Source organism: Pempheris klunzingeri, chromosome 2 (genome assembly GCF_042242105.1).
Source record: "Pempheris klunzingeri isolate RE-2024b chromosome 2, fPemKlu1.hap1, whole genome shotgun sequence".
NCBI classification, from domain to species: domain Eukaryota; kingdom Metazoa; phylum Chordata; class Actinopteri; order Acropomatiformes; family Pempheridae; genus Pempheris; species Pempheris klunzingeri.
In genome coordinates this window covers 11,819,163-11,845,467 of record NC_092013.1, presented here as the reverse complement: position 1 = coordinate 11,845,467, position 26,305 = coordinate 11,819,163, and the positions used below count along the sequence as shown (strand labels likewise).

Genomic DNA, 26,305 nt, shown 5'->3' with positions numbered 1-26,305 from the left:
GCTTTGCATCGTGTAAACCAACCTCTGGTCGTACCAGAGGTTGGTATATGCTTTCAGGTTTTATTTTCAGGAGCATAAAGTGGAAAATAGATCAAATAGATAAATTAGGGGGGGTCGGAGCCAATCCCAGCATTGTCAATTTGCAGGGCCAACAGACAACCATTCATGCTGTCATTCACAATTTAGAGTCACCAATTAAACCATCCTGCATGTCTTTGGGACTGTGGGAGGAAGTGGTGGAGTGGTGGTCACCCTGCAGTAGAAAATAAAGCTGTAAAAATCCAGTGTACACAACCTGTCCAGCACCAAAGACAGATAGGCATAGTTAGACCTGAGGTGGTGAACATGTAGAGGAGCATTTAGCAGCTAAAGAAGAGCTATAAAGAGCCACTACACCAACACAGAGCAGAGAGGAGAGTAAATATTGATCCAGACCTGCCCTTGATGCTATCGTTGCTCTTTGTATGCTGGATGTGTAAATGTGACAGGTGATACTACATTAGTGCTGAACCAGCTTTGTGCTTCCTCCCTGTCTTAAATTTTCACCACACTGCTTCTCTGTCAAGTTCATTGTTATTCTGCTCCACCGTCATGAAGAATACTTGAGTACATACAGCACTCATGATTCTGCAGCTCTCTTCATACTTAACCCTGAACACGTCACGCTGTCGGTCCTCTGCAGGACTCAGAGCCGTGCTGCTTTTCACTGCCACTGTTCAGAGAGAACTAATCTTACACCCGAGACTCCGGCTGACTCTAATCGGCAGTGATTAAGAACGAGACACAGCTCTAAGAGTTCAGAGGGGAACACACGACCAAGTTAGGCACCCTTTATAAAGGCTCCTTAAGTGGAAACTAATGGATTTTTTAAATTCTTGTTACATTTTTTTTTTTTACTAATGCTCATTTATAAGCCATTGGGAAGAACAGAACAGCCTTTGAGTCCCCAGGTTGTGAAAAATCTCCTATTTAAAACTTTAAATGTAAAGAATTAATAAAGAACAGAATTAATAAACTGTTCTTAAAATGATCCAAACTTGCACTTTACACTTAGACTAAAACTGAATAAGTCATTTACAAATGGACCTGTTTCTCTGCAGCTCTTTTCCAGAAGGTGTTAAAGGTGGGTGAAGGGTCCGTTGGAGGGGTCTTTTTAGCCTGACAAGCAAACTGCAGTAAACTCAAACCTCAGTGTCTGATCTCTCTCCTATCATCTCATCTTTTTTTTAATTTATCTCTTTCTCCCCTTGTTTTATGGTTGAGTGTGTGTGCACCACAGCACAGCAGCCATATTTTCCAAGCCCATCTCTTCCCTTACACACACACACACATACACACACACACATATATATGTGTGTGTGGGATGATAAAAGATGTTCAGTCAGTCGGGCTCCTGAAATAACGGCCTGAGGGGTGAAGACACACTGAGGAGAGTGACAATGGCTTCTTGTGCTTTGGAGACTCTTCCTGTGTGTGTGCCTGTGGGACTTAACATCAAATATGTTTTGGGATCAGGGCGTGTTTCTGCATGTCGATGTGTTTCTGGCTTCAAATGGATCGTACATGCTCAGTAACCTGATTGCTAGTCACTAAGGGGATAATTACCCCATGACTTTCAAAAATCACATGCCTCTCAGGCTACGTAATCAGCTGCTGCTGGAGTGATCAGGAAAATGTCAGGCATATGTTTTTTAATCTTTGGTATTGGGGAGGATTTATAAGTAATAAATACAGTTGTGAGTCACTGGTGCTAAAGTTGAGTTTGTAAACCAACAGATTAAAAGTTTAATGATGGTGAGATGATCATAAGATATCGCAATATCATATAGTTACATCATATAGTTACTATCACTCTAGTATTAACACTTTATCTCTCCAGCACATACACCATACCCCTCACTCTGTATACACATTACCACACACACCCTGCTCTAATCCAATCTCTGTCATCATATCCGTATGTCTGTCCATTATGTCTCTTATTTATCTCCTGTGTCACTCTTTTGTTTTTGTCACAATATTTCACCAATACAAGAAAATAAAAAGTTTAATGATGGTGTGAAATAAAAAGTTAATAATAATTAATCCAAATGAGAATATTTGCATAAAAGTTTATAGTAATCCATCCAACAGTTGGCGGTGCTACATGAAAAGTCAGGGGGTCGCCAGTAGGACATTTCCTCTGGAGGCCATGAAAAGACATTCAAAATTGAATCTTAATCCACTTGATATTTGTTGAGAGGTGGGCAGACCAGCCGACTGAGATGTCTGGCTAAAAATTCAATCTAATGATTAATCACAATATTTTCATCAAAAGCCTCTAGAGTTGAACATTGTGGCGGATATAAGGTACTAAAAGATAGTGCTCAGTTTGTGAAATAAACTGTTTTTAATGTAAGTAAATGTGAGTCTTTTTGTTGTCATTATTATCTTTTACTATTATGTGTGGTTTGTTGTAATACATGTATATAAAAGCTGGGAATTTATATGCACAAAGTTTTTTTTGTTGTCATTATGTTTGTTTTTGGTTGAAGAACACTTGACCTCGTTCACGGTCCTACTCTTTAACCGAAGAAGTAGCTCATGTGGTGCAGTCCACTAGCTACAACATTAATATTTAAACAGCCGTGTGTGTTGATTCTCTCACCCTGAGGGAAGGTAAACACTTTGATTTAAGAACCATGTTTGTAATAGACATCAGAAAACAGCTGACCACACAACAACACGAGCCAAAGGATGTTTCATCCACAACCTCCAGCAATCTGAAGTTTTCCTTCACTTTAAAAAACACCTTCCGTCTTCCTGGTGTAAACAGTTGACTGGATGAGAGGGTTTTTTTTACCTTTAACCCTTAAAAACTGTGTGCAATCCTGTCATATAAGTCCAATTTAATCACTACTGTAGGATTTATGAACTGTGTAAAGTGTCTACTATGGCAAAATGATTTTAATTAGTCTATAATCTACAATGTATTTCACTAATCAATTCAGAATAAATCAAATAACAAGTGTCTATAATGTGATTCTCTTTTTTCCGTAAGTCAAAATCTACATGTGCTTTTTCTTGTCTTGTACATTAGCCGTCGTCTGCAGTGGTTTTAGAGGCTCTGACCATGAACAGGCAACAAAATGACAGGATCCCAGAGGACCCTAATCACACAGCAGCAGCTCTGTTCCTCTATCAGTGCAGGAATGTGCAGACATGTCTCGATGTGAAGCTACATAAAGAAACCAGGGCCTCTGAGCCGCGAGATTATCATCCGCTGTCAATCACAGTGTGTCCTGCGTATCTGAATGGAAAGACTTCACTTAGCCAACAGGGACGTAGCTGCTCAGCCAGTGATGAAACACTGATGCACTGGTGGCACCAGTGTGTTTCTAATCATCTTTGACTAAAATGAAAACTAAACTCTAGCTGCATTAATGAATAACAAAACATCAGGTTTTTCTTGCATTTTGCATTTCAAGGCTTTGATTTTAGACTCTTTCCAGTCCTCACAATGATCTTTAAGGACTAAGAGTGTCCAACAACCAAGTCCAGCTTTATTTATAGGCCCAAAATTGCAAAGCACAAGTTGGGTGCAAAATGGTTTTACAGTCTGAACAGTAAAAACAATGAAACCTCAGGAAGAGCAACAGAGGAGGATCCTTATTTGAAGATGCACAGAGTGGTCCGAAACAACAGTGATAAAATGACAGAAGACAATATCAAGTAAATAAAATGCAATCATTGTGTTGAATTTGGAAAAACCACCAGTAATATTAGTTAGTTATGGAGCTATTTCAGCTGTTCTTGTTTGATTTGTTCAATGAACACAGCTGAAAGTTTGTACATTTTTCCAGTGCACCTAATTTGCACTGGGTGTTGAATAATTTTAGGTGCAACTGAATGAATCTGGTCAGACACTGAGCTGCCAAACACGTTTACAGACACACCGGGATTAGGGTGCAGCAGGGAGGCAGAAAGCTCATGACAGCTTATAAATGGACATTTTCAGTATTTACAAATAGTAAATACTGCAAATAGTGCAGTCAATTTGTATTTGTATGTGACACTCATCTGCCAGCTCTGCAGCGCGGCACATATTCCAGTGACAGCTAGTACCAGGGGATAATGCTAACAAAAGCTACATAAAGCTAGCTCTTAGTGAGAAAGGACCTGTGTGTGTGTGTCCAAAAACATTCTGCATATTGTAAAAGTAACATAGCATATGTATGTTGTTTACCATGAGGCACTAGTTGCACGTCAGATGTGTCACGTTAAAACATCATGTTGGGTAACTGCAGTGTGAACAGGCAAAGCTTCAATTTTAAAGGCTCTGACCAGATCTCTCTTGTTATTTCTGCAGTTAATCGCACAAAAACAAGAAGAGAGAAGCCCGGACACCATTCATGATACCGCTTTAACACATTACTGATGATGGTGACACTCACATGGACAAAAACAGCAAGTTCACCATTTCTCTCTGAAAAATTGACCACTTTGTCAATATTAACTATCTTACATGTAGAGAATGAGATGGTAAAATCAACAAACAACTTGCTCAGGTCATGACTCACATCCTGCAATTGGCTAAATGTACCCTTTTTTCTGCCCAGTGTGGGGTGGTAGGCAGGTCTGGATAAGTGTTGCATTGTGGGATAATTTGAGTCTGCTCCAAAGGGTAATAATACAAGTCATTCAGACAACAAACAAACAAACAAACACAGTATATATGATATAACACAGTATATACTGTTGTGGGCTATATTAGTTCTAATTAGATCCGTTTTGCTTTATTAAAGCAATGCAAACTTTTATTAATTTGATGTTGATTTACTATCTGCGTGAGAGCACTTGTTAAAATTTACTTTACATATTGAATTAATTGTCAGCTAATTGGAAAGAGGAATTAGACAAATTACTCATCACAAGCCATTGCTTACTAAACATACTCAGTGCGGGGGAGGATTATCTGTAGCAGCAACAATGCTGTCATTTAGTTAAAATAAAGACATCTATTTCTGATCATACTAATTGCACAAAGGTTATTTCCCACCTCTGTGATAAGTGTATCACTGCCTGAGTGACCCCATGAGGTGCAATGAAATCCTCTCCTGACTGCTGCAGGTCTCTTGCAGAAAATGGAATTAGTGTTCATGAAAAGCCTTCGTTGATTCCTCTTTTCATCCTGCAGCCACGGGAGATGGGGAATAAGCTGTAATGAGACAAGAGCAGAATGATGGAAAAAGGATTTTAATTTTCTGAAAATAGTAAGGGGATGAGGGTGGACCGCAGCGCTCGGTAAAGACCCAATGTATTAAGCCGTAACCTGAAAGGAGATGAGAGGTAATAAGAAAGATGCTGGAGGAGAGGGCAAAGATAATGTGTTGTAGTGGGAGCTCTCTTCTGCTGCCGGATGGGGGGTGATGAGTCTGGTAGCATGGCTGACACGAGGGGCAGAGACTTTCATGTTCATGGGTTAATTTGGGGGAAAAAATCAGGGAAAGAAGTAGAATAGCTGTCTGGGAGGCACGGTGGAGCATTAAAAATCCAGGAAAATAATGAAAAGAGCAAACTAAAAGCCTTTAGAGAAGACGTTTAAAGATGTACACTAGAGAAGAATTATCTCGTGTCGCACTGACAGTCGGAGTGAAAAGCCTGCTGTTGTAGAGGGCACTGAGATGTGCTAATTTAAACATGTGGATAATGGTGCAGCACTTCAGACCATCCTAGAAGGCATTCATAGTGTTTCTTTTAGTTTTACGCCTGAACAGCGGAAGAAAAAGAGAGTGCAACAGTTCAAATCCTGCTTACTTTCTCACCCTTACTCATCTAGCCAAGTGCTGCATGATTGCATCTGCTTGTCAGACTGTGGATTTTCAGAAAGTTACAGTTCCATCTTCCATCGGAAAAAAGGTTGCCACATGTTAGACTGTGTGACAAACATTGTTTTTGGTGCACACCGACGTGTGAAACATCCACAGCCATACTAGCAGCTCTGTGAGGTTTTCCTCAAGCACAGTGGTGTTTTGACTTAACACTTGTTAGCATGCAATGAAGGTCACAGTGTCAATGTGATGTTCAGCAGATTTAATGTTCATGTTGATCATCATCTAATTGTAGCATGCTAACATTTCCTTATTAGCACTGAACACGTTATCAGTTCTCCAAACCAAAGCATTGAATATTAAGTTTTGATCTGGTGATGGCTGCACAGAGGGCATGTTAAAGGATCACCAAAGTAATTTCAGTAAATCCTCAGGGGAACATGAATATTGGCGCCAGATTTCACAGCAATCCATCCAATAGTTGTCCAGACATTTTACTGAAAACCATAAATATGAAGCGTCAGCAGGGTTCATCTTCTGAGGAGCATGAATGTTTGTGCAAAATTTCATGGCCAATCATCAAATACTTACGAAATACAGGACAGGAAAGAAGCAAGGGGCATTTGAGGTTAACGAATGAAAGAATAAATCTGAGCATAGAACAACAATCATGTGGTACTTTCTGGTACAAAGGAAGCCTATGAGAAACAAAAAGACAGAGAGGTATAGAAAGAGAAATTATAGAAATGGTGAATGGGGCGGTAAATACTAGGAGAGCTGTAATTTTCTGCTGCAATAAAGTGAAAGCAAAGAGACAGAGTGTGTGTGCCTATATGTGTGTGTGTGTGTGTGTGTGTGTGTGTGTGAGGGAGAGGGAGAGTGGGAGAGGAAGAGAAAAAGAGAGATTGGGAGGAGCACGAAAGTGGAAAATGGACTGAGAGAGTCTAATGCAAATGGCTTATTGGACAGATTAATTTTCACAAGAGTACTTTAAAAAGCAGCCGTAGAAGCGACAGTGAGAGAGAGGACTGTTGAGGCATGGAAATCACATTTGCGTGTCTGTTTTTTATTGTGTTACCCTGTGATAGAAGTGATTTAAAATGTTGAAGCTTCTCCCTTTTTAAAAATCCAGGTTTGGTATTTCTTTGCAGCCGGTTTGAGCTTCACAGAGCAGACAGAGCTCCAGGAGGAAAGACGAGGCATATTACACCATCCGACACTATGAATAGTTTCTCATGATTGCCTGTGATTCTGAGCACAATTTGTGTGAATAAAGAATACACTGATTATAATCACTGAGCGTGATTATCCGTGATTACCTCTGTAACCTAAAAATGGATGATACGTCTCTGTCATTATAAGCAGCAGGGAGAGAAAGTCATGCATCCTACAAGCCAACCAGCCATGACGAGGAACTCCTGGAGAAAATCTAAGTGTCTTTGACAATGTGCTGTCAGGTGTTAAAGCCCTGCTGTCATCTGTAAAGATTTTACATCACAAGATTTGTACATCAGGAGTTCTGCTCCCTCTGGGAAGGACAAACACTAATAATAGATGTAGAGTTAATCTGCTTCAATATCTTATTTAAGTAGAATTAATATTGGTTTAGCTTGAGGAACGAAGAGTCTACAGACATGCTAACAGCTCTGTGAGGGTCTGTACAGGCGCAGTGCTGCTTTGAGCTAACTGTGCTAATGCCATCATGCTAACATTTAGTTATGAGTTGTTTAAAAGTCAAGAATATCCATCAAGTTAACACAACATCAACTAAAAGATTTAGGTATGAAAACCAGGTTTTGACACATTGTCCAATGATCAGGTATGCACGCAGGATCAATTTAAAGCCCCCTCCATTTTAGTTTATACCACAAACTCACTGATACATAGTGAACGTGCCGCCCTTTGAGGCTCATGAGACTCTGAGGCCGTGTGTTAATCCGGCATTGTGCCTACCAGCACCTCTAAACATCAGTAATTAACACATGAAGACTTGTTTGCTTAATGTAACTGCTGGTCATTGAAAGAGTCCACGATTCATACTGATGTCCACAAGAAGGTTTAATCTTGACAGAAGGAAGAACACTTGGTGGTACACCGTGAAAATGTGTTCGCCTGGATGACCAACAGAAAAAACAACTTAGAACAGACGGGACGTAAAATTGGCTGCTTAACCCGCCCGATCTCTCTCTCACTCCCGCGCTGCACCTTGCGTCTGTGCCGCAAGTCACATGACATTTAATACAACTTTATCAACCAGAACGAACAAATAAACAAAAAAAAACTAGACTAAAACAATTATTTTATGAGGAGACAATGACCAAAAGTACACCAAATAAATATTCCAACATTGCTTTAAGAAAGTAAATTTACTTGGTGATCATAAAAATCATGTGTTGTCATGGCAACCCAAGGACGCTTAATCAGCGTCAGCTACCCTAAACCGTACAAAAACTGAGGTATGTACGTGTTAGTTAGTAAATTTGTGATGTGCTGCTGGTGGATTCTGTTACCTTTGAACAGCGAAAGTCTAGCTGTTTAACTAGCTGCGTGACTGCAGCTACATATGTAGCACATAAATAAGAGAATATTGTTAATCTAAGTCTCAGCAAGAAAGTTAATAATCTTGTTTCCCAAAATGCCGAACTATTCTTTTACACACCTTTAACTTTGCTTCTTCTTTGATCGCTCAGCGCTGAGAGCCGTCCCTGTTCGGTGGTAAAGTTGGCGGTTTGTTGGTCAGTTCGGCTTCAGTGCTTCAGCTCTTGGCGCTCCCTCCTACCTCTCCAGGGCCCTGGAGGATTTCCATGCATCCTACATGTCAGCGGTTAATTGGATGAGTGTGTATAAATGAACCCAATATGACAAAAGGTTCATTAAACCAATTAAAAGCCTTCTCCTCCCCACGCCCCAGTCCCGCCCTGGAAGTGTTGTCAGCCCTGACAGCCTGCTGCAGGCGCCACGCCTCGCTGCCTTTTTGTAATTATCTGTCTGTATTCCTGCCCTTTATCTCCAGCAGTAGGCCACCACAGGATGTGCAGAGAAAACGAGGAATCTGAATTCGTTTGTTCGTACGTGCTGGTGAACGTCTGTGTGGTTAGTGGTTATTCGCTTGGCCACTTGTACCTATAACAGAGCACATGGTGGGTACAGATCCAACACACACACATAATCGCATTATACTGCAGTGTAGGCACAAAAACACTGGACACATACATCACACTGAAGCACTCAGCACGCAATGAACAGCACTTATTAACACGCATTAAACACACATGCCGCAAACACATGCTGCCATAGAGACAGATTATATGAAGTGTGCACTCTGCAGCCACTTGCAATATATTTTAACCTGCAGCAGCTTAGCACAGAAAAACAGCTTTTTATTTTAGCCTTCTTTAAATAGAGGCGATGATATTTTAGATGAAAGTGGTGCGTAGGGGGAAGGATAATTGAGAGGGAAATTGCAGGACCAGGGGGTGCAGAGGGAGGAGGGTAACAAACAAACTCACTGCTGCGTCTGCTGAATACATGCGCCGCTGCAGCTGACACCATCTCCATCTAATCCTGCTGTGTGTTCGTGTTTGAGATGAAGCTAATATTGAGTCTTTGTTCGTTGTTGGTAAAACAAGATCAGTGTTTTGGCTTTTCTAATCCAGCAGGTTAATTTGTTGACAGTGTGTAATTGTTAATGTTCCTTTGTTTGCTTTGGGCTGAATTCAGAAACACACTCTACACATTGGCATTTTCAGTCATGAAGGGGTTTTGATAAAATGTTCCAGATGTTTTTCATCTGATTACATTAGTCTATGGATTGATGCATAAGAGGACCCCTACAGTGCACTCTGGAGTGACTATGAGTTTAATGTACTGACTCAAAGCTTTAAATTTAAAGCCTTTAAAATTGATTTGACAGTTTGGGGAATACTGTTAGTCGCTTACAGTACTTACTGAAAGCTAGAAAAGATCAATACCTCTGAAGCTCACTAACGATCATGTTATATCTCAATTAATGTCCTTTATTTTTCAGAACATTGTTATTCTGCATTAGTTGTTATTACGTGATTTGGGAAATACCAGAGTACAATAACTGTTATATGTCATTTAAAATGTTCCTATTTACATCATATTTAACAGCATTTTGATCAACCATCTATTCAATCTTCAATCCAAACATACAGAGTCACAGACTCTGTTCATTATCATGTGTCTTTTGTGACCTGATCACAGGTGGACAGCTCTAAGTCCAGGTGCGAACGCACCCAAGATGCATTGAGGGCGCTTTGAGATCTGATCGCTCAGACCACATTCGTACATGGTCACACTGGAGGACGTCGTTTGAGAAGCCATCAGCGATGTGCTCTGCCTGAACAGAGGGTCCGCGGATGTCGAGGTAATTTTAATTTACTATCAGAGCTAAAGATGTTATTAAGTGATCTGTAGAATCTGTGATCTACTGTGCATTGACAGATGCACCTGGAAGAGTGGCATGTCCGTCCGCTGACTCCCATTAATCAGGCCTAGTGATGAATGAATTTTAAATCCTTGATGTCTCTTTTCCACGATCTGACACCTCACATTTCTGTTCTTCATATGTTTAGTTAATGTTGTGGATCTGCTGCTAACACTTGTATTATGAGTTTCAACTTACTTAACTAATACTTGGTGCAAGCAGACTCAGCAGACACTGCACGGCAGCCGTCCTCAGTTCTTTCTTCTTTTTAACGTCCTCACCAAGAAAAAAGCAATGAAAAAATGTATTCTTTATATATTTTATTTCCTTGGGGCACTAATCACAAAAATCAATGCTTTTTTAAGAACAGACCCCACATTTTTTGAAATATTGGCCTCTACCAAACGGTTGAGATGTCGTAAGTTAAACATGTTTTCAATAAGATATAGTGAGTCAAAATGTGCTCTACCATATGGTTGAGCAGAAGGTTAAAGGGTTAAGGACTTTTTATACGAAGCTTGTATATAAAGATCTGCTGGATTACTTTGTCTGTATGTTTACAATTATTACCCTTCTGTTGTCTCCTAATGAGCTGCACTGGTCACCCACTATGAACGAGGACGCCCTCAAACACTGAGCTGAGAGTTATTGCTTCTTTTCACATCCATTGTGCTCGACCACACAATCAACACAATGAAATGTTCCCCACTATCATACTGTGATACTTAATAACTGGACTGTGTGGGGAAAACATAATGGTTTTTAACTACAATACTGTTGCTGTGTTTCAGAGCATCTCGTGTTGACACGTTATGTTTAATTGTTTTATAACAGTGGTAAAGTCAAACTGCTCTTTGCATGTTTATTTTCATCCTGCAGTCCTCTGTGACAGTTATTACTCAAAGGCCTCAATCCTTTTAGTTTGACATGTTTTTTGTCTTTGTGGCGCATGCTGTCACTCCCAGAGTTTAAATTATATATAATCAGTAAGTATGATTTGGTTGCCATGGAAAATACCTCAAAAATCCAAGTTGTCATGGAGACAAATGTGAAAGTTGCATCAAAACACATATGAAAGTAATAATCACAACCCAGAACTGAGGTTTTGGTGTTACGACAGCAATAACAAATTACCTGTGATGAATGTCCTTAACTTCAGAGATGCTGATGTTCTTAATATGATAAAATAAAGATCAATATCTAACAACCTGTACATCTTTGCTTCGCTGTACTGTAACTCAAATGTCAAAGCTAATAGTTCCCGAGCAGCAAACTGAAAATCTTTAGAGTCAGCACTTTAAATTCTCCTCATTGATTTATGTGGAAAAAACTTGAACTTCACTCAGACAAATAAACAAATACTAGTTACACCCAAGAAAACAAGGTTACAAATAGAGGCGTGTATCTGCTGAGATATCTGGTCTAAACATCAGAATCCAGTCTCCACCCAGCACATCAAGAAATGAAAACAAGGTCTCACAATCTGTTGGACCAGACAATGTGGAACCACAATCTGGAGCCTGCCACGATAGCTAAAAGACCAGGATCACCTCACCATGACAGCGCACCAATCCTTGCCTACAATCCTTTACATTCACGCTGACACAAGTGCAAAAAAATATTGTCTAATAAACTTAACTTTTTTGAGAAAAAAAGCACTTAGGCAGACAGAACCAACATTTTGATCACTCTGTTTAAAGTCATCGCTCTATGTGGGACTGGTGAGAGGAAAGGGAAGAGTCCTTACACTAATGGATTCAAGTTTTAAGAATATCTTTATATTTTGAGTTGGACCACATCAGCTGCATTTGTCCCTCACTTTAAAAAATCTATGATCTATGGTATATCTACACTTTAATATCACTAGCAAAGTGTCATTAAGTCCCACCCATTTTAAAAAAAAGTTATTAGTTTCTACCCCCCCACTTTTACCATGTTTTTACCATGTTGAAAATCAGGGCATTGATATATTGATGTTGATTGATACCACTGATTTGATCACTTTAAAGAAAATCATTTACAGTAATTACAAATGTATGCAAACATAAAGAGATCATCCAGTTTAGATAAAGAATGAGTGTTTCTTACTAAAGATGGCTCTGAATTAGTTATTAAATCACTTTCTGTATTTTCAGATCTTTAATATTTTCAAATGTGTGATCTGGGGCTGACTGCTTCCTCTAGATGAAATTACAAAATGTTCTCAGACTTCTCCTCATGCTAATATAGCCAGATAAAAGTCTCAAACCACAGATTAAAAGGCACCAGAATACTGCAAATAACATCTACTCTGTCACAAATTTTGTTTGGTAGGACCCCCATTAAATTGTCCCACCCACATTTTTAATGCTTCCTACGGACAGCTGTTCCCCAGATGACGAGTCCCTCTGACTTTGGTGAGGACTTTTCCTCTAGCTCCACCATGAAATTCACATTTGGCGGTTCTGAGTGAAATATCTGAAGAAATTTATTGAATGAGCTGCCATGAAATTTGGGACATAAATTCCTGTTCACTGTTCACAACGGATAAATTGTAATAACTTTGATGACCTCTCAACTGTCCATCTAGTACCACAATCTGGTAAAATATCTAAACTGTTAAATACTATATTTTACCTGTAAACTAATCACGTTCCCATCAGACTCAACTGTACATGGTTAGCAAGTGTTAGCGTGCTAACATGCTAAATAAAGACTGATGATATACTGCTGTTACCATTTAGCTCCATTTATCATGTGCCTTAGTTCACCCTCACACAGTGTTGCCAACTTAGCAACTTTCTTTCTGGATTTAGCGTCTTTTCAGACCCTCTTAACGACTTTATTTCTACAGATGACAAGCAACAAATTTAGTGACTTATTCAGCCAATCAGGGAGAAGGATAGAAAATATAGGATATCCAAATATATCATATTGTAATTCATTCCTATGCATACATACTAAGAGTAATCACAGTCCACAACTCTTTTGCTGACAGCGCTTTGGGTTTTGGCGTGTGGGTCAGGCAGGAGTGGGAGTTCAGTTGTAGTTCATGGTTATGATGCAACATCCTCTATATTAGAAACTTCTTGAAGTGCGTGAAAATGGTGCACTATAGTATGAACGCCACAGCTCTTATTCCATTCAAAAGTTTTGTTGAGGATTTTTCTATTGAATCTGATTCAGCAAAACTGTAAAATGCTTTAATTTCTTTCAGAATATAATAAAGAATATGAAATAAATTAATCAGTCAAGATTTATTTTCATAGCATTGTTAACAAAATTGCCTGTCACAGAACACTTCACAGATTACAAAGAAACCCAGATTTCACCCCATCACCGTCCCCACCCTCCTTTCACATCATCACACACACAGGCCGCTGCTGTCTCTCTAGCACAGAGCTGAACAGACAGACAGTCAGAGAAATGAGTCAGACAGAGAAATGAGCTGCACATGTCTGATCACTGATTGCCATTTCTTCCCCGTAATGTTCTTTTTTCCTTTGTTTTAAACCTGAACTTCTGTGACTTAATCTGTCTCTAAATCTTACACATTTAATTTATATTTAGTGATAAGAAGCTAAAAAGCAGCCTTTTCTCTCCCTTGCTATCTTGTTAAATGGCAAACTGTATACTCAACAGTATAGGAGGAAAAGGGAGTCACAGCCTTCCCTGAAGCGATGGCTGAAGCCCTAGATGGGCGATGATTCAAGCGCACACTGTCTTTACTGCAGACTGCGCCAATAAGTGATGTGTTCACTCAGAACCATATTGAGAAATCCAAGCCTTACAATTCCTCAAAGCAATCCACATTGCCCTTTTTTTGAGCAAGAAAATTGATTCCTTCAAGCGGGCTGAGGCAATCACGGCCACGGCTATTGCTGACCACTGCTGAATGCTGACATGTGACCATATTGGTGAGCCGTGCAAAGCTGCCTTTGCTGACACATTTCCACACATTTCCGAATGCACTGCACAAAATGTACGGAAATGATGAAAGGCAAACCGGCACCTTATTTCCATCAAAAATTAGTGGATGGATGTTGATCTCCTTGACAAATAAGTGTGTTAAAGTGGTGTGGTGGTCCGCTACGTTAATGGAGAGATGGGAAAGGTGCTCTCCACATTGTTAGGGTTGATGGAGGGAGCAGGGGATGTGAGGTCAACAGCCAGAGCTGTTTTGGCCTTCCTTAAGAGATGTGTCTTCAAAAAGTAGAACTGCTGAACAGTGAGTGCGGAGAGTGGCCTCAAAACTCTGCTGTGTTTGTCACAGTTCACGGTGAGTTCTCCCTTTAAGGCCACAATCTTATCAAGAGTGGACTGTATGGTGAGAGAAACTTACAACTACTCCTCTTTATCTTCAGGCGTACAAGGCGGCCTACGAGACTATTAACTGTGGTCAGAGGCCTTTGAATATCACAAAGGTGTGACCGTCAACACGTCAACACGTGTAGCGCCTGCTGCGTCTCATCTCCTGGACCAATGGGAGTTGTTGAAGTTACACTTCAGCTTCACCAAGGCAAGTGAGTACTATCACATAGGAGGCGTTCTGTACTGATTGTACAGTGACCCACATAGCATCCTGTACTTTTTAAATTATCTGTTCTGATTTTTAAAAAGTGCGTGGGAGAGGACAGAGACTGCAGCAATAGTCAACTCCTCGAATGAGTTTAGGCCACTTGACTGTCTTATTCTTCTAACCAGCTCAGTCTGCAACAACCTGATGGCTAAAACTGATGTGCTCAAAGAGCTCATTGAAGAGCGCATCAGCCCCAAGCTATATTTCGACTACACGTGAGGCCAAGGCAGCAGAACTGAGCCTCTCCCCTGAAAATGAGAGTACGGATGAGATGTGTGGCCTACACCATGTCCTTGGTAAATGAGCGGAAGGCTCGTCTCCCGGACAACATGGAGACATGGCAGCATGTATCTCTCTTTACTGGAATGAGGTTAAGGGAAGCAGCTGGCCTAAACCCATTTTAGGAGTCAGCTACTGCTGCGGTCTCTGTCCTCTCCCTCCCACACTCATGCTGAAGTAGAGAGGCTATTCAGTCAAATGAGCGTAGTGAAAACCAAACTCTTAAGTCCCTGTAGACCCTCTGCTCTGTTCTATGTTCTCTGTTAGATACGGCCTGAAACTGGCTGGGGATGCACACTTTCCACATAATCTGCCAGACAAGGTGCAGCAACTTAACAGAACCTCAGCTGCCTATTTATTCACGTCATGCCCCTCAGGCACTCGCTTTGCACCCAAACTCACCATCCCACAGGAGGGGAGCGCTGAGGATATTGACAATGATGAATTCTATATGTAATACACACACCTTTACATTCCTATAAACAGATACTGATTCATAAATAGTTTTGCTTAAGTAAATGGACAAATAAATGCATGGTTTAATAAATAGTCGGTTCGCTATGATACATAAACAGTATAGTATATTATTTTCTCTGATTCTTCTCTCATATGTAAATAATTCATTTGAGTGTCTCTCTCACTTTTTCTCTCTGGATGTCTGTCTCGATGCTCCTATAGCTCATAAATATGTAAAAACTTCATTCGATCCTCTCCCTCCCTTTAAAGATTTTTGTGATTATTTGGCTGCAGATTTCGCTGTATGCAAATGACATCGCAAAGACATCATCAATATTCAAAAGAGTGGATGGCGACATCTGGCAACTTTTAGTGACTTTTGCCGCTGGTGATGCTGAGACTACTCTCATACCAGCATATTTAATACATACATACACGTATGTGCCCAGGATATAATCTAGTAGTGTATTTTTTGACATTGCATCTGGATCAGCGTAAACAGTTACAACAACACGGTGGTGAAAACTTGGTTTTCTTTTTCAGATTAAAAGTTCGACATCTGGGAAACACTGTCCATCACCTCTGACTGTGTTTGAGCACCAGGAGCCATTGATGTAAACACAGAGCGCACCTCTGTCCTCCTCGTCACGCTGGTGTCTGCAGTGCTCAGATCACTCCGGACCTCCATGTGCAGTAAACTTAATGTCAGCTTGGCCCGGGGTGAGATGAGGCCTGAGTCATTTTGTTTTGTTCAATGCTGTTTTTACACTCAAAGCATGGACAACAAGTGGAAATATTCCATTGTTCAAATGTTGAATATTTGACTCAATAAAAATGTTTTTTCTGGTGTGATGGGAACCAGTGGATAATGATGAAGTTACTTTATAGGGCGTTGTTATGATGTCGTTTTAAAGGGCATCAGTACCAAAGATTCACTCTCACCAGGGCTCACTCTTTCTCTTGTTGAAGTTTCTGGCTTTCAGAGCTCGTTGTCTGCTCCATCCTATTGCAATTTCCTCCCCCATACTCTGCATCTAATCTGTCAACCACTTCACAACAGAGAGCAGTGCTACAAATGATTGACCTGCATTATAAGACAATTTTCCTTTTTAAATAAAAAAAAAAAATAACCCAATTATTTGTCCTCTCTCTGCCTCAGGAGAGCATAATAATGCTCAGCCACATTTTCAACCACTTCACAGTAAACAGTACACATGCAGAGGAAGTCAGACTGCAGGACTAATGCCTATGATGAGACTCACAGTTAGAGGAAACAGCAGTTGACAAAAACAGTCTGCAGCATCCACTCAGTAGCTGATCTGGAGCTTTCAATTGCATCAGCAGACGGAGTTACCAGCTGTCAGAAACAATCTCTCTACGGATGGTAAAGTCCGTCAGATGGCTTGTCCAGACTCAAATATTTCAACAGCTATTGGATGGATTGCCATAGGCGTCGGGTGAGGCTGATGTTGGGGAAGGCTAATAACTATCACACAGTGAAAGAAGGATGACTACAAAATTATATGTATAGTCATTTCAGAAAATGAGCTGGCAAAAGTGGCTGTGGTGTGTGGTTAGAAAATAAGACTCTCCAGCTCATTTAAACACAAGGTTTGGTTACTTCAGCCTATTATATCAGCTCATAGAAATCAGCAGGCAACTGGAAATAGCCAGATATCCTGCTGTGGTCTCAAACGAATCTGTGCTCCATTAGAGCGGTCTGGAGGTGCCTCTCAAAACTAGTGGGGGCTGAGTCCCACACTTATTCAATCGCTGTGGGATGGGTTCAGGAGAGCAAAGGTGAATCTATTCACCTGATAATAAGTGTGCAATGCACACCGTAGTTCTTCGTGAGCGTATGGGACGTTCCTTCACTGAGAGAGGAGGAGTTCCCTCACCAACAGAAGCCCAGAGGTCACTTGCATACTTTTCCTCGGTTCCCCTGATTCCTTGCTTTTCAGTGTGTTTTCAGACGGAGGCTTTCGCAGTTATTTTGTTGGCTCCAAGGTGCACAAGCATGTCATGGTTTCTCACTATGATATAGCTGCTGTTGGGGAAACTATGGAAACTCCCACGGCGCAGCGGGACACTTTCCCAGCTGGGCGGCTCAATCCTACACTTTCCAGTGACGTCACCATATCATATCTAGCTTCATCTCTTCTAGCCAACCGTACCCACTGCCAATGTGAATTGCCATAAACTTCTGTACAGTCAGACATCAATATTCCCTACAGGATGAATCCTACTGACATAGTGATTCCCTTTTCTTTTAATGCCACCATGGGGTTTTTCTGAAAAGTCTTAACAACAATTGGATGGAGTGTAAAACTTTACCTCTGTGTTACCTGGCACCATAACTGTCAAAATATCAGTTTGTTCAATACTTTGGTTTATGACCAAATACCTGCAAAACTAATGGCATTCCCATCAGCCACAGCTGCACTTTGTGTTTACCATAGACTGTATATAAGGAGTGGACGTAACCATTAGGCATGACCCACCTCTGATTGGTTGGGTTTAGGCATGACCCACCTCTGATTGGTTAGTCATGTGGTAGCCCTAAAGCATACTGCAGAGAATCCAATGTAGGAGACCTTTGTCTCAATAAAATAGTCTAAATAACAACATTTTGATTAAAACCATGAATTACCTGGTTGCAGAATATGTAAACAATAATCTGGGCAGGCATCCAATGCTAGCTTTCAGTACTCCACAGTTTCTTATGGACACATTTTTCTGTACCGTAAGAGACCCTTAGTACCAGGCCCTAACCTTTTAATTTTGTATTTTTGTCTGGCAGGCAGAAACACAAGCTTTTGGCCGGCTGACATTGTGAGGAGCTTACACAAATAGCCGAGTAAACACAGCCATCCTACAGAGGGACGGTCCTGAGAGCAGTCACATGTCCACATATGCAGGCTGTCTGCTCAGGAGAAGGATGCTGCATCTGTCAAAACAGCACTGAGCTGGTTTAATGGACGACATACAGCATCAGGACAGACTGGACATCCACATCATCGGAGGCAACACTGTAATTTGCTCTGAAATTTAGGTCATAATGACCTTTCAGTGTGTTTTATTGTGTGTTGTGTGTGTGTGTGTTTGGGAGAGAAGGTCAGAGCTGAATGTTAAGTAATCACTCCTTTATAAACAGGCCACATCACAAAAGAGGCACTGAAAAAAAATCCCTCTTTTTATTGATGGTAGGTCTGAACATGACAATTTGTACGATGATAACACTGAAATGAAAAGCAAATCAAAAAATAAGCCCTGATTTGCTGCTGTAACATTTCCAATAAATTATTTCAGGTGTTATGTTTATCAGCATACACCACGGTGAAAGTTTCATCCTTTTCCTGTACAGATCTACTGTACTAACAGGACGTCATTATTGTCAAGAAACAATTTACATACAATGGAGGATCAGTAACATGACATGACATTAACAGACACATAAATGACATAAAATAAAGAGGTTGCATTTCAGTATGATCACATTGGCACAGGACAAGTGATGACTGCTCCTCATAAAATATGATTCAAGGCTTTCCTCTGAGGTACGAAACCTCAAATCTGAACACTTAATTACGGGGCAGTGACACATAGATAAAAAGGATGTGCAGCGTGTATGTCGCTGATGAATTTAAATGACGAGAAAGCAAAGCGGCAGCAGAATGAGCTCCTGGTCAGATGATTTAAATCCCACTTTACATCACCCTCTAAACAGCTGTTACTTTGTGATGTTTTCATAATGAAGGGCTTGTTTTGCTTTTATGGCACATTGTGATCTGAAAGATCTATCAAAATGAAATATGTTCCATAAACCACCAACCCTCCCACAAGACATGACTGCTAATGATGCTACATCGGATAAACCTGTTTGAGTACAAACACCGTTGTCCATTTAATTCACCTCACAGACAATATTAAAGTCCTTATACGCTGCTTTTTATGATACATTTTACTTTATTCACCCTGTTTTTCAGGGTGTTTGAAGGCCCCGGGGAACATATTGGACCAAGTTAAACTCAACACATCAGCGAATCTATGTTTGCAATTATATTTTGACTTTTTCCTGGACTTCTAATCTGCAACCACGAATAACTTCACAGCAAGGTATTTCTGAGAAAGTCCCACATGTAACCATGTCAACATAGTCAACAAACAGGCAATACAAAATCACAAAAATATTAGTTTTATACACAAAATCTACTTGAATATCGCCATAATAAACGAGTTTGTGATGCCTTACTGTGCTCAAACAAAGGCAGTTCCTTTAAGTCCTGCTTGTGTCAAAGCCACTATTGGAATATTTAGAATATGAAAATCCTATAATTATCCAATTTTACAAAATTGTAATTAGCATTTTTCTGGCCTGTCCACACATACATTTTGTTCCCTCAGATCAAATGAGTGCAGACTGTGTTTTGTGATCTTTGTATGTGAGGATAAAGTACAAAGACGTCACTCCACGAATCACTGAAAATTATTCAGTTCCCAAAATGAAGACAAATAAGACTGAGGTGGAAATTGCTACAATGAAGCATTTAAGCACAATCTCATTTTCTTGTTCTCAAACAAATCACAAACTAAATGTGGAGGTAGACAAAACAATCGAGACACCTTTCAATACACGAACCAGAGCAACAACGCTGCAAACTTTGCATTAAATGAATAGATTTGGAAAACATTTGAGAAGAAAAGTACTTCTTTGCCTTTTTCAGAGACTTCAATGAGAAGAGCAACACAACTCTCATGTCGTTAAGTATAAGTATAGAGACGGGAGGTAATTAGCTTAGCTTAGCATAAAGACTGGAAACAGGGGAAAATCCCGAACCTGACCTACCAGCACCTCTAAACCTCACTGGTTATACCTTGTTTTCTCAGTACAAAAACCGAGGTGTAAAAACAATGCATTGTGGTTTTACAGGGGGATTAAGTGTTACAACAGCTCTGACTACCTGGAGACTTGTCAACACTGTGAGGTTGCCAGGCAACCAGTGCAAACTCCAGCCGAGAAATAGTCCGTAAATCCCATGGATGTATTAAGTGAGCTGGATACAGTGCCGCCACTCAGCCTTACTGGGTTTCCCCCATAGGCCGCCTTTATAAAAGAGACACAGCTCAAGCTCCAAACAAGGTTAATTAGATTTTTTAACATTGGACAACTGCTTACAGACCTCCTGCTGAGCTAAGCTAACTTGTATTTCCGAAAATCTCACACTATTTCTTTAAAACATAACTTCTAGTTGTGTCATCTCTCTGACAGAGTCTCAACTCAACTGAACACCACAAGTTCAGATTTACTGTAGTGCCATCGAAATGATTACACTGTAGGGTGTTTCAGTTTTTTTGTCTACCCCCTGTATCTGGTTATTTTACACTCATCTATCTTTCTGACGCCCCCTGACTGTTGGCATTTCTGACCCTCGGCGTCCTGATCAGACCCAGGCGTGGACGCTGCCTGCCCAGTCTAGCAGCCGCCCTCGGTACCAGGCACGTGTGATTGGCTGAATGAGGAGCAGGAGTCGAAACCTCCGGAGCAGCCCGCAGAAGACGGCGGCTGCCACGACCACGAGTGGCGACATCATCACAAAGCCCAGGATGATGAGGGCGGAGCAGCTGTTGTCGTCAAGGTAACGGCAGATGGCAGAGGGGGCGTCAAGGACCTACAAGGACGAACACAGAGGGGATCGTAAGAGTAGACAGACGGCCTCTATCTGCTTCTTTTCTGTCAAAAAGCAAAAGTAGGATTTGTCGTCAACTAGGTATGTTTAATGTGTGTGTGGTGTGTGTGTGTGTGTGTGTGTGTGTGTGTGTGTGTGTGTGTGTTTGCATATGCCCAGGGTGCAAAAGAGGGACCGTGTGGGTAGCGGGCTGTGACAGAGTTTCTCCCAGCCTCCCTCTACAGTTCAGATAAGAACAGGCTCTGTAGCTGTCAGTAACCCTCTGAGCTGTCAATTACCTCTGACGGAGAGCGAGGGGGAGGAGGTGGGCAGGGGGAGGCCAGGGGGAAAGAGACGGAAAGCAGGAAAAGGCAAAAGAAATGAGAAAAGAGCAAAACCAGGAATGGATACAGAGAGAGAGAGAGAGAGCAAGGGGTGAGATCAGAGTGCTCATGAGGTTAGAAGCTGCCGAGGTACACGCTGACATCCTTCATACACAAGAGCAAACAGCAGGAATAAACACACACACACGACACATACACGAGGACTCGTTATCTTCTTTTCTCTGTCAAAGTCACTCAGACACAATAAAAACGATTTGATTACTTCTGAAGCCATTTTTCTTAACGATTTCCTTTTGTAAGCTTTTTCGAAATGAATTTCAGCTCCAACAAATGTACCATAGCAACAGCAGTGTTTTACTGAGTGCATTTTCCTCTTCGTCGTACTGTTGGAGCCTGTGTGTGTGTGTGTGTGTGTGTGTGTGTGCACAGCTGGTGCTGGCACCCAATCAGACACAGTCTTGTCTTCTCAGTGGGTCTCTCTCTCCGTGTTCAGTCTGTCGCCATAAAAAGAAGAACTCTCTGACTGGCATTGTCTGTAATTGTTTGCTTCGCCGTGACATTTGCTCTGTCCTAATCACGATTACAGTCTTGTTCCACGCACATACTTTGCATGTTCTTCATTTGTCTGCTCTGTCGTAAGCAGCTGCGCCTACAGAAAATCAATCAGGGACTCTGGCAAAAGGACCGGCTGTATCAGAGGTTGGATGTAGTGTTATGGCCTGTCAGGTGAGCCAAGGACAGAGCTGTAGATCTTCACAGCATGATTTGGCATCATGCCATGATTCCCCATATTTCTCCGATGCTTGGCCCTCCCCTCGTGTGACTCACAGAAAACATGAGCCACACCTTTCTCCTCACTTGTTCTCAAAAAACACTGTCTGACAGGCCCAAACATTCAAGTTCAGTCATTATCGCTTTGGATGAGCTTGTTGTTCATAATAAAAACCAACACAAACATGAGGGATAAGTCTGGACACCTTTGTGGAGAAGGTGTGTAACTTGTGCTGCCTAAAACACGTCAGGCCTTTTATTGTGCGTTTCCCTGTAAGGCTCCAGTTGCCAGTGCCGGTGTAAATGGCATGGCTTAACTTGCCTAAACTTCCAGCTAAGTTAAGGGAGACAGAGTGGGTAGGAGATGTGGAGATTCCTTCTTATAAATGATTTGGAAAACATCCTGTCAGGCTGCCACAGACGGCTTTTTAAAGCTTCTCTTTAAAGCTGCACCAGCTGATATTTCAGCCACATGGGAGCAGCAGAAACAAGCTGGAAACACAACGCTGGCACATTACGGTGAACCTGTGAGCAAACAGTTAACTATTTAAACATCCTGCAGTTACGAAGTGACAGTTTTATTCATTTGGAGTCGTATTTCTGTCCACATGATGGATGTGAGTCCAGTGCTCAGTCTCTTTTAGCTCTGTTTTGCTCTGTGTTCACCAGCTAGTTGCTCCCTGTGGCTCACATGGGGGAAGAAGTCATATCAATACAGGGACGTATTTTTTTTGTATAGAAAAGCTAAGTATCTTAGTACTTAGTATCTCAAAACGTACATGACCAGGCACTATTTGTTAATGATAAGACAATAAAAAATAGTTCAACTCTTTCTCATTTCATGAATTTTTGGAAACAAACATAAAACTAATTCTAAAACCTACCCTACCACCAGGATCTCTTCATCCCACTCCTCTGACTCTCCCTAAATAGTTTTAAACTAAATCTTTTCTGTCTCTGTCAGCGCTCTGTTTCCTGAAATATGGAGACTGGTTGAAAATGAGGAGGAAGAAATCCCACTAAGTGCCCCACGAGGGACATTATGGGTTTAAAATGTGTGTTTTGAAAGGCTTAAACTTCACTCACTTCCAGAATCTTCATATACTATAGAAAGACTCTCATAAATAAAAAACATCCTTATGAAGAACAGAAACAAAATATCTTTATAAATTTGATCACTTATCTAAATGATCAAATGTATTACTGCCTTAAAACATGTTTTTTTGTAAATTCTCAACAACATTTTGAAAAGACAGAAGAGGTGCTCTGTTGGCCACAACCCCATGTGTGTCACATCAGTAGAAAGCTCTGAATGTCCTCTTGAGAGCACGGTAGGACTGAAATAGATTGAATAAATGATGCTTGACTTAGAGGTCACAGACCATTGTCCCAACCTCACAAGACAGAAATGAATTACAGGGTCTTTAGAGGATAATGGTACAGTTTTTTTCATACTCTGTACTCTGCATCTTTGCTTCTTACAAATTGCGACATTATAGAGATTTATAGAATAACAGTTGTTCCAGTGTGTGCTGAGACTGCATGTAAATGCTATTCTGGTTTAATTTGTATGATAGCAGATGATTCTCTGAGTCTACTTCACAATCACATTTGCTGTAAGTGTTGAATAAAACAGACAAAATCTTTGGGACGATACTTAGTGGAAAAAGGTCTGGAATAAAGATCTTATATATAAAATATTTATCCTATTATTTTGCATTGTGAAAATATTGTACTCAGAGGCACATTGTGATTCAGTCCGCTGGTCAACAGTATCCTGTGTCAGATATTATAGTCTTGACCCAGTGCCAGTGAATCCGTGTCCGCCTCAGGACATCATCTGACTAATCATCCAGGGGCAGCTGTAGTTCAGATGCGGCTTTACAACCTGAATTTTGGAGCTCAAATCATATCAGTGGATAAGCTGATAGCTGGAAAGTAAAGCTTTCCTCCTGGCTGCAAAGAGAAATAACAGGGAAGGAATAACATCCCCACAGTGCTGCACACTACTCACCCTGGAGTGGCAGAGGAAGCCGACATACAGCAGCAGCATTGCAGGCAGCAGCACCACAGAGAAGACCAGAGCCAGGAGCAGAGCGCTGGCTATCACCACGCACAAGTTCCAGAGGATCAGACCTGCCCCGCAGGCCACGCAGCCGCACCTGCCCCTCCGACTGCCCCACGCACTGCCCCCGCTGTGGGCCACGGGAGGGGGCAGCATCTTCACTCCCTCCCCCATCCAGAACTCCTCCTCTTTCTCCTCCTCACCCGAGCCGCTGTCGTCCAGGTCCACGTCCATACCGCACATACTGAGCCGGAGAGAGACAAAGAGGGAGCAGATTGTTCAGATTCAGACTGACACATGACTTATTATTAATGTTTTAATTTAACGATGGCAAAACATTAAACTGTGTAGGATACTTAATGAAAATTCTTCTTCCACGTTAGGGTTATCACTATGGTGCTGTATCACACACAAAAAAACACTTCAAGTGTATATTTCCATGGCATTTTGGATGCTGTGTGACCGTGCTGATGGAGCTGGATCTCATTTTGCCTGCATGCTGAAATTTAAAACCTTAAATAAGAATACTGAGGCCCTGACCCCCCTATTGTCCTCTTGTTTTTCCCTTGCAAGTAGCCAATAACTCATTAGACTGTGTAAATGAGGAACCTATAGTCTGCTTTGATGTTTCACACACACACACACACACACGCTCGATCTCATCGATCAGGGCTTTGTCACTACACACCAATCGCCAATACGATCCATTTAAAAGTGACTCAGTCTGAAACCTTTTAACCCGTCCAGCATCCCAGCGGACGTCCTGTTCTCTTACTTTTGATGGACAAAACAATGCACATCTACTGTTTATATTTCACTTTAGACTCGGTTTCTGGCTGGAAACTGCCAAATCATGGTGACACAAACATCAGTGCATGTGACGGAGTAGCCCTGTGACAAACAAACAACCAAAGGGTGTTTAAACACGGTGACAGTGAGAAGTGTGTTGCCTACCTGCAGGTAAAAATCCCGTCAATCTCTCTGGTGTGTTTGCTGAATTCTTCTGATCGACCTGCAGCTCCGAGTGTCTCTGCAGGGGGAAATTAAAACTGATGTTTCCTGTAGTTGTGATGAGCAGAGACGCACCTGTGAGTTGAACCCTGCGCTGCAGCGGTGAAGCTGCTCTGAGGAGCCTCGCGCGTCTGAGGCGGAGCGAGCCACTCCGGGACGCGCTCGGCACCGCTAAATGCGCGCGCACGCGAGCGCACAGGTACATTTGTAACGTGGTGTCACACCTCCAGGTCACCGCTTCTCTGACACATGAGCTTTAGTTTTTACATTTTTTTTCCAGCTTTTTTCTACGTCAGGCGTGGAGTCTGTGCATTAATAAGAGCAACTTTTGGGTTGCCAGGTTGTGGAAAATCCTCCTCCATTATGAAAATCAATTTATCAATCAATCCAGCAATTTATTACAAGCTATTAAGACTTCACAAGGGCAGACTTTATGGATTTGTGTAAAAACGCATTAGATTAACAACTAACACTTGATGGTTTATCAAAAAACAAGAAATTCAGGGATTTAAGGATAAGCAGCCACAAAATAATGTTATTTCTAACAACCTGGTGACCATAACGTTGTTTTTAATAGTGGAGTTTTATAAGTGGATAACAACGGAAATAAGAAACTGGTACTACTATTTCTATTTTTGCTTTATTTGATAAATATGCACTAAAAAGCAGTAAAAGCACCAAAAAGACAAATATTTAGATCTGGTGGGATTGTACTTGTAATTCTCTGTTGTCAGTGGGCAGCTTGTTAGCTTTCAGTCTTGTTTTCCTGATCTGCAGAGGTCTAACGAATGCTTGGCCTTGCCACAATGATGCCACTGAACAGACATGAAACTTTCAACCGGAGACAACAGTGAAAAAGTGCTTTTCAGGCTCGTAGCTAATTCTACAGAGCCAA

At 41.2% G+C, this 26,305-nt stretch overlaps 1 protein-coding gene across 1 annotated transcript; it reads right to left on the bottom strand.

Moving 5' to 3' along the window:
* Positions 1–20,433: 20,433 nt before the first annotated feature.
* LOC139219365 (transmembrane protein 88-like) lies at positions 20,434–24,642 on the bottom strand. Its single transcript, XM_070851187.1, has 2 exons — positions 24,349–24,642; positions 20,434–21,222 (listed from the first exon to the last, which is right to left on the bottom strand). Exons 1-2 carry the CDS (start codon positions 24,640–24,642, stop codon positions 20,995–20,997), a joined length of 522 nt encoding a protein of 173 aa, XP_070707288.1. The 3' UTR covers positions 20,434–20,994.
* Positions 24,643–26,305: the final 1,663 nt, after the last annotated feature.

Excerpts from the sequence above, each read along its gene's own strand:
- LOC139219365 (XM_070851187.1), bottom strand. The coding sequence starts at position 24,642 with ATGTGCGGTATGGACGTGGACCTGGACGACAGCGGCTCGGGTGAGGAG. Across the intron at positions 21,223-24,348 it reads GCTTCCTCTGCCACTCCAGG|GTCCTTGACGCCCCCTCTGC; the intron begins GTGAGTAGTGTG and ends TCGTCCTTGTAG.